This window comes from Malaclemys terrapin, chromosome 15 (assembly GCF_027887155.1).
Source record: "Malaclemys terrapin pileata isolate rMalTer1 chromosome 15, rMalTer1.hap1, whole genome shotgun sequence".
In the NCBI taxonomy this organism is placed as follows: Eukaryota; Metazoa; Chordata; order Testudines; family Emydidae; genus Malaclemys; species Malaclemys terrapin.
Window position 1 is genome coordinate 3,442,932 of NC_071519.1, and position 7,670 is coordinate 3,450,601.

At 68.1% G+C, this 7,670-nt stretch overlaps 1 protein-coding gene across 1 annotated transcript in view; it reads left to right on the plus strand.

The window, feature by feature from the left end:
- The window catches only part of DNAH2 (dynein axonemal heavy chain 2), a 143,964-nt gene extending 137,451 nt beyond the window's left edge, over positions 1 to 6,513 (plus strand). The window contains 10 exon segments of the mRNA XM_054005333.1: positions 244 to 434; positions 545 to 736; positions 1,722 to 1,906; positions 2,741 to 2,969; positions 3,261 to 3,412; positions 3,933 to 4,047; positions 4,503 to 4,679; positions 5,159 to 5,233; positions 5,842 to 5,992; positions 6,325 to 6,513. Of these exon segments, the coding sequence (XP_053861308.1) occupies positions 244 to 434; positions 545 to 736; positions 1,722 to 1,906; positions 2,741 to 2,969; positions 3,261 to 3,412; positions 3,933 to 4,047; positions 4,503 to 4,679; positions 5,159 to 5,233; positions 5,842 to 5,992; positions 6,325 to 6,479 (1,622 nt within the window). The 3' untranslated portion in view covers positions 6,480 to 6,513.
- The last annotated feature ends 1,157 nt before the right edge of the window (positions 6,514 to 7,670 follow it).

Genomic DNA, 7,670 nt, shown 5'->3' on the forward strand with positions numbered 1-7,670 from the left:
ATCTGGGGGTGGGATCCAGGGAGGGGCTGGGCCTGGCCAGGAGTCACAGGGATGGGATCCGGGGAGGCTCGGGGCCCTGCCAGCCGGGGGACCTGTGGGTGGGATCGGGGAGGGGCTGGGCCCGGCCGGCCGGTGGACCCATGGGTGGGATCCGTGGGTGGGATCGGGGAGGGGCTGGGCCCGGCCGGCGCGGACCCCGGCGTCCTGGAGGCCCACTCGTCTCTCCCCTGTGCTCGCCGACAGGGAACTGGGTGTTCCTGGCCAACTGCCACCTCTCGCTGTCCTGGATGCCGCAGCTGGACAAGCTGGTGGAGCAGCTGCAGGTGGAGGAGCCGCACCCGGCCTTCCGCCTCTGGCTCAGCTCCAGCCCCCACCCCGACTTCCCCATCTCCATCCTGCAGGCCAGCATCAAGATGACCACGGAGCCTCCCACGGTGAGAGGGGCACCCGCCCCGCCCTGTGCCAGCCGTGCCCGAGCCCTGCGTCCCAGCCGGGCAGGGGCAGGCTGGTGCCCGTGCTGAGCCCCTCCCCCTCTCCCTGGCAGGGTCTCAAGGCCAACATGAAGCGCCTGTACCAGCTGGTGACGGAGCCACAGTTCGGGCGCTGCACCAAGCCGGCCAAGTACAAGAAGCTGCTGTTCGCCCTCTGCTTCTTCCACAGCGTCCTGCTGGAGCGCAAGAAATTCCTGCAGCTCGGCTGGAACGTGGTGTACGGCTTCAATGACTCCGACTTCGAGGTGGGCGGGGCACCGGGGGCGGGGGGGTGACGGCCGTGGCCAAACCCTACGGGAACAACCCCCCGCCAGAGCCGATAATCAACCCCAGAGCCAACGGTAACAAACCCCCGGCACCACCCCCACTCCCCGAGCCAACAGTAACAACCCCCCAGCACCCCCAGAGCCAACTGTAACAACCCCCCACCACCGCCAGAGCCACGGTAACAACCCCCGGCACCCGCAGAGCCAATGGTAACTACCCCCCGGCACCCCCAGAGCCAATGGTAACAACCCCCTGGCACCCCCAGAGCCAACAGTAACAACCCCCCGGCACCACCACCACCAGAGCCAACAGTAACAATCCCCTGGTACCCCCAGAGCCAACAGTAACAACCCCCCGGCACCTCCAGAGCCAACGGTAATTACCCCCCGGCACCACCACCACAGGAGCCAACGATAACCACCCTCCTGGCACCCCCAGAGCCAACGGTAGCAACCCACCACCACCGCCAGAGCCAATGATAACAAGCCACTCCGACCCCCAGACCTTACAACAACAACCCTCCCCCCCAGTGTATTCCCCGGTCAGACCCTACAACAAACCCCCCCAGGTGTTTGCCCCGTCAGACCCTACGATAACAACTCCCTGCCGCCACCAGAGCCAATGATAACAACCCCACACCACCACCACCCACAGACCCTACAACAACAAACCCCTGTGTGTTCCCCCATCAGACCCTACAATAACAAGCCTGGCTTCATGAGACCCTACAGTAACAAACCAGCCCACATACTTCTCTGGGAACCTACAATAACAACCCCCCTCCCCTCACAAGACCCTGGGACCCCCACGAGAGCCAGGCAGCTCATGCCCCAGGGCCCCCAGAAGGCCCCAGGGCTCCCTGCGAGGCGCTCTGCTGAACCTGGCAATAACAGCCGCTGGTGCCCACCCGAGCGGACGCCATGGGCCCTGTGGCATTGGCGTGGTGCCGTCTGCACCCCCCAGGTGTCGGAGAACCTGCTGAGCCTGTACCTGGATGAGTACGAGGAGACGCCCTGGGACGCCCTCAAGTACCTGATCGCAGGTGTCAACTACGGGGGACACGTGACAGACAGCTGGGACCGGCGCCTGCTTACCACCTACATCAACGACTACTTCTGCGAGCAGAGCTTGGCCGCGCCCTTCTACAAGTACGGGGGCGGGGCCTGCTCAGCGTCAACCTCAACCCCTCCTCCTGCGAGCAGTGTCGGTGCCCGTTCGGCCCACCCACACGCCCTGCGCATAGGGCTGCGCCAGCAATCCGCCCTCAGTCCCTTCTCAACCAGCTTCCGTCTGCCCCAAGCCTCGTTCACACGGCTGGGTCGGTGTCACTCCGGTTGATGCTGGCTTTCCCCTTCGTTTGTTCTGTCCCCATCTGAGGGTTGTTCTGGGCTTTTCGTGATCCTGATCCCCCTTGTCCTTCCCGTCTACCTCTGGATCCTGTTTATGACGGGTTTGATCACAGAGGCCCCCTTGGCACTGTCACCTGACGTGCTGAGATTACCTCTGAGCCCGTTTTCCTGCCAGTTTGGGACTCCAGAACCCTGCCTTGTTGAGCCAGACACGCCAGCCTGCTACAGCCTGCCCCCAACGCTGCAGACTTTAACCAAAAACTGCTCAGCAAGTGCTCCTGTCTCCAGCACCCAGCTCCCCAGCTCCCAATGGGATCCAACCCCCAAATAAATCCGTTTCACTCTGTATAAAGCAGGGATGCTGAAATCGCTGGGGTGGGTGGGGAAGTGTCCTGGGGCACCACTGCAGAGGGGCACCCAAGGGACCCGGCTCAAAGGAGGCAGAGGGCAGTAACAGTGGCGCTTTGAGTTGTACCCCCCTCGTGGGTGCTTCCCTGCCCGCTCCTCTCCTCGGGGGTCTCCTGTGAGGATGGCTCGCCCTGTGCAGGCAGAAATAGCCCAAGTGGGGGGGCTGGGTGAGCGGGGCTGGGGGGGCCGAGTAGTTGCGAGCCCTGAGTCTCCCCGTGCCCTCAGGCTGTCGGTGCTCGACACCTACTACATCCCCAAGGACGGGAACCTGGCCTCCTACCGGGAGTTCATCAGCATGCTGCCCGGCATGGACCTGCCTGAGGCCTTCGGCCAGCACCCCAACGCCGACGTGGCCTCCCAGATCACCGAGGCCAGGACCCTCTTTGAGACCCTACTGTCCCTGCAGCCCCAGATCACGCCCAGCGGGGCCGCCGGGCAGAGCCGCGAGGACAAGGTACCTGGTGGCAGGGGGACCCGGGCTCCGGTGCCACCTGCACTCTAGAGGGGAGGGTCCTGGGTGCTGCAACCTGGGTCTGGGGGTTTGCTCCCAATCAGGCACCGCCACCGACTCTCCTGGCTGCCTGCAGACTCCGAGAGCCACCCGTGGTTCTGAGACGAGGGGGCTCAATCCTGCGGGGACACCCCCACGGTCCCCACCTGCCCGCAGTTCTGGGGCACGGGGGCTCCATCCCGCAGGGATCTCCCCCAGGTCCCGCCCGCGGCTCACGCGCCCCTCGCCCGGCAGGTCCTGGAGCTGTCGGCCGACGTGCTGAGCAAGATCCCGCAGGAGCTAGACTACAGGGGCACCCAGAAGGTGCTGGCTGACGACCCTTCGCCCCTCAACGTGGTGCTGCTGCAGGAGATCCAGCGCTACAACGCCCTGCTGCAGGTCATCAGGTCAGCGCCACGACTGCCGGGCCTCGGGGCCTGGGGGGCACAAGGCTCAACCCTGGCTCGTGTGGCTGGATGGGCCCCGGTCCGGCTTAGCTGTTATCCCCACTCCAGGGACTGCCTTTCCGTGGGGCTGTGCAGTGCGGTAGGGTGAGCCCCTGATCTCGGTCGGGGGTGTGTGGGCAGCGCCTGGCACGACGGGCCCCAATCTCGGTCGGGGGTGTGTGGGCAGCGCCTGGCACGACGGGCCCCAATCTCGGTCGGGGGGGTGTGGGCAGCGCCTGGCACGACGGGGCCCCAATCTTGGTCTGGGGCTCTGTGCAGTGCCCAGACTACAGCAAACCCCTGCCCAGCCTCCTGCAAGTCAGAAAACCGAACGTGGGATCCCGGTGGGTAGCGAGGAACCTCCCAATCCCCGACCGATGCTGCCCCGACTCTGGCAGCTCCTTGGCCCAGGGGGCAGCGTTGGGGGTCGGGTCTGGGGCCGGCCAAGGGGGACCCCGCCTGACCTGTGCCCTCCCCCTAGGTCCTCGCTGGTGGAGCTGGAGAGGGGCATCCAGGGGCTGGTGGTCATGTCCACCACCTTGGAAGAGATCTTCAACTGCATCTTCGACGCCCGCGTGCCCCCCATGTGGGAGAGGGTAAGGGCGCCCCCGGCCGCCGGGGGAAAAGCTGGAGTTGCTGCCCCATGGGAGTGCCCCCTGCCCTTCCTGGGGGCCCAGAGACTCCCCAGTCCTGCCCTCCCACACGGGTTGGGGGGCCCAGGGGTGTCTGGCTTTGGGGCCACTGGTGGGTCGATTAGGAAGGTTCCTGCCCCCCCTGAGCCCAGTGACCCCCCCACATCAAATCTTCAACTGCTGCACGGGTGGTGTGGGCAGGGCTTGGAGAAGCACCACCCCCTTTATCACCCCCACCCCCCAGTCTGAGGAGCCCTTCTGGAGAGAGTGGGGGAGTGGAGCTAGGACTGGGGGCTCCTGTCTGATTTGTGCCTCCGTTTCCCTGTGTGTGAAAGCCTCCAAGTGCTGGGGGGGCGAGCGATGCTGAGCTGTGCCATGTGCCCACCCCCCCCCCAGCCCCTGTGTTCTGCCCCTCGCAGGCCTACCCCTCGCAGAAGCCGCTGGCCGCCTGGACCCGGGACTTGGGCCAGCGGGTGGAGCAGTTTGCCCGCTGGGCCGAGACGGCGCATCCTCCCGTGCTCTTCTGGCTCTCCGGCTTCACCTTCCCCACTGGGTTCCTGACAGCCGTGCTGCAGGCAGCAGCCCGCCAGAACAACGTGGGTACCGCTGGGGGGGCGGGGCGCCAGGACGCCTGGGTTCTCTCCCCGGCTCTGGGAGGGGAGTGGGGGCTGGTGGGTCAGAGCAGGGGGGGCTGGGAGCCAGGACTCCTGGGTTCTCTCCCCGGCTCTGGGAGGGGAGTGGGGGCTGGTGGTTAGAGCACGGGGGGCTGGGAGCCAGGACTCCTGGGTTCTCTCCCCGGCTCTGGGAGGGGAGTGGGGGCTGGTGGGTTAGAGTAGGGGGTGCTGGGAGCCAGGACTCCTGGGTTCTCTCCCTGGCTCTGGGAGGGGAGTGGGGGCTGGTGGGTTAGAGCAGGGGGGGCTGGGAGCCAGGACTCCTGGGTTATCTCCCTGGCTCTGGGAGAAGAGTGGGGGCTGGAGGCACCTGGGGCAGTTCCCAGCTCTGCTGGGGGGCGGGGAGACTCCTAGGATGGGGGGCTGGGGCCGTCCCACCCCCTCTCACTGCCCCCCCCCTCCAGATCTCGGTGGACGCCCTGTCCTGGGAGTTCATCGTCTCCACGGTGGATGACAACAACCTGGTGTATCCGCCCAAGGTGCGTGGCTGGGGCCAGAGCCCATGGGGGTTCCGGGACGGCGTGGGGGCTGGGGGCCACTGGGCTGAGGGGGGAGGGGTCTGGGGGGGCACGGGGCTGACGGGGGGCAGCCTCGCCCCACCCCCTGACACCTGCTGCCCCCCAGGACGGCATTGGGGAGGCTGTACCTGGGGTGATGCTCCCTGACCCCAGGACGGTGTGGGGATCTGGGGACCGTGCCCATGGTGACGTTCGCTGCCCCCCAGGATGGTGTGTGGGTCCAGGGCCCGTGCCGGGGTGATGCTCCCTGCCCCACAGGACGGCGTGTGGGTCCGGGGAGGGGGCATACCAGGATGATGGGGGGGGGGCGTGCCGGGTGACGCTCCCTGCCCCACAGGACGGCGTGTGGGTCTGGGGAGGGGGCATACCGGGGTGATGGGGGGGGGCGTGCCGGGTGACGCTCCCTGCCCCACAGGACGGCGTGTGGGTCCGGGGAGGGGGCATACCGGGGTGATGGGGGGGACATGCTGGGTGACGCTCCCTGCCCCACAGGACGGCGTGTGGGTCCGGGGAGGGGGCATACCGGGGTGATGGGGGGGGCGCGCCGGGTGACGCTCCCTGCCCCACAGGATGGCGTGTGGGTCCGGGGGCTGTACCTGGAGGGCGCGGGCTGGGACAAGAAGAACTCGTGTCTGGTGGAAGCGGAGCCGATGCAGCTCGTCTGCCCCCTGCCCACGGTGCACTTCAAACCCGCCGAGAGCAAGAAGAAGAGCAGCAAAGGTGGGGGGTCGGGGGCGCACTGACAGTGGGGGGAGGAGGCTGGGGGGTGCAGGGCTGACGGGGGAGGGGCTGGGGGTCGGGGCTTCCCGTGGGGGAGGGTTTGGGGATGGGGGCGCTGAGGGGGGCTTCCCATGTGGGGGAGGGTTTGGGGGGCGCAGGGCTGACAGGAGGGGCTGGGGCTGGGGGCGCTGAGGGGGGCGGGGGGTGTGGGGGCGCTGACCACATGGGGGACCGGCTGGGGGGGCTACTGGGCTGAGGGGGGAGGGGTCTGGGGGGGCGTGGGGCTGACGGGGGGTAGCCTGGCCCCACCCCCTGACCCCCCTCTCTCGCAGGGACCTACGCCTGCCCCTGCTATTACTACCCAAACCGGACTGGCTCCCCCGGGCGCCCCTCCTTCGTCATCGGAGTGGAGCTGCGGGCCGGCGCCGCCCCCCCCGACCACTGGATCAAACGGGGCACCGCCCTGCTGATGAGCCTGGACAGCTGAGCCCCCCCCGCAATAAACCCACCCTTTGGCCGAGCGCCGCGGGGCCTGTGTGTGACCCTCCCCACGGGGAGATGGGGTGGGACAGGCCCACAGTCTGGGCCCCGGGCCTCAGTTTCCCAGCTTCTCCCGGGTCCCCACGTCGTGCTGCTGAGGCCAGACTCGAACCCAGCTCTGTCCCCCAGGCCCCGGCGTTCCCCAGTAGCCGGGGGCCGTGTGGGCTCGGGGCCTCCCCAGCGGAACGGCTGCTTGGCGCGTGGGGAAACTGAGGCCCGCAGCAATCCCACAACTTGCCACCAGGGGGGGCTCGGGGAGCAGCTGCCCCATGGGGCCCTGGGCTAGCGGCCGTGGTACCCACCGGGAGAGCCAAGCTGGAGCGGGGCAAGGGGAGTGTAATCTGGGGGGGCTCTGCAATGCCGGGGAGGGTGAGATTTCCCCAGAACCCTGAACCCCCCATGTCAGCGCCCTGCCCCCTCCCCAGCTGCAGCCCAGGCCCTGGGGGGGGAGGAGGCGGGGGCAGGTCCTTGTCTGGGCGCCTCCACCACCAGGCGTGTGACGGGGTGTGGGTGTAAACACACTCACTGCACGGGGGGGCGGGGCGTCCCAGCCCACGGCGTTTGGGGGGCAGGGGGGAACAGGTGAGATGAGTCTCCCCAGCAGGAGGCGCTGTGGGACACCCACGGGGGGGGAAGAGACGCTGTGACTCCCCCACACACACACATACACACGGGGGAGTAGAGGTGCTGTGACCCCCACACAGACATGGGGGGGTGAGACGCTGTGACCCTCCCCCACACGGGGGGGTGGTTAGAGACGCTGTGACACCCCCCCACACACACACACACACGGGGGGTAGAGACGGTGTGACCTCCCCGCCACACTCAGAGATGGGGGGGTAAAGACACTGTCACCCCCCACACACACACGGGGGGGGTACAGGGGCTATGACACCCCCTACACACACGGGGGGGGGAGGGAGGGGTAGAGCCGCTGTGACTCCCCCTCCGGCGGGAGGGGGGTGCAGGGGGCGGGGCGGTTTGACTCCGGTTTGGCTCCGGAGGAAGAACCAGCCTGAGCCGCAAGGCGAAGCCCGGAGCCGGGGCCCGAACTGCGCCACGGCCCAGCCCGGCCCCGCCCCCGCCCCCAGCCGCCCGAGGATGGGGGGTGGGGGCCCGCGGGCTGCGGGGCCGCCCG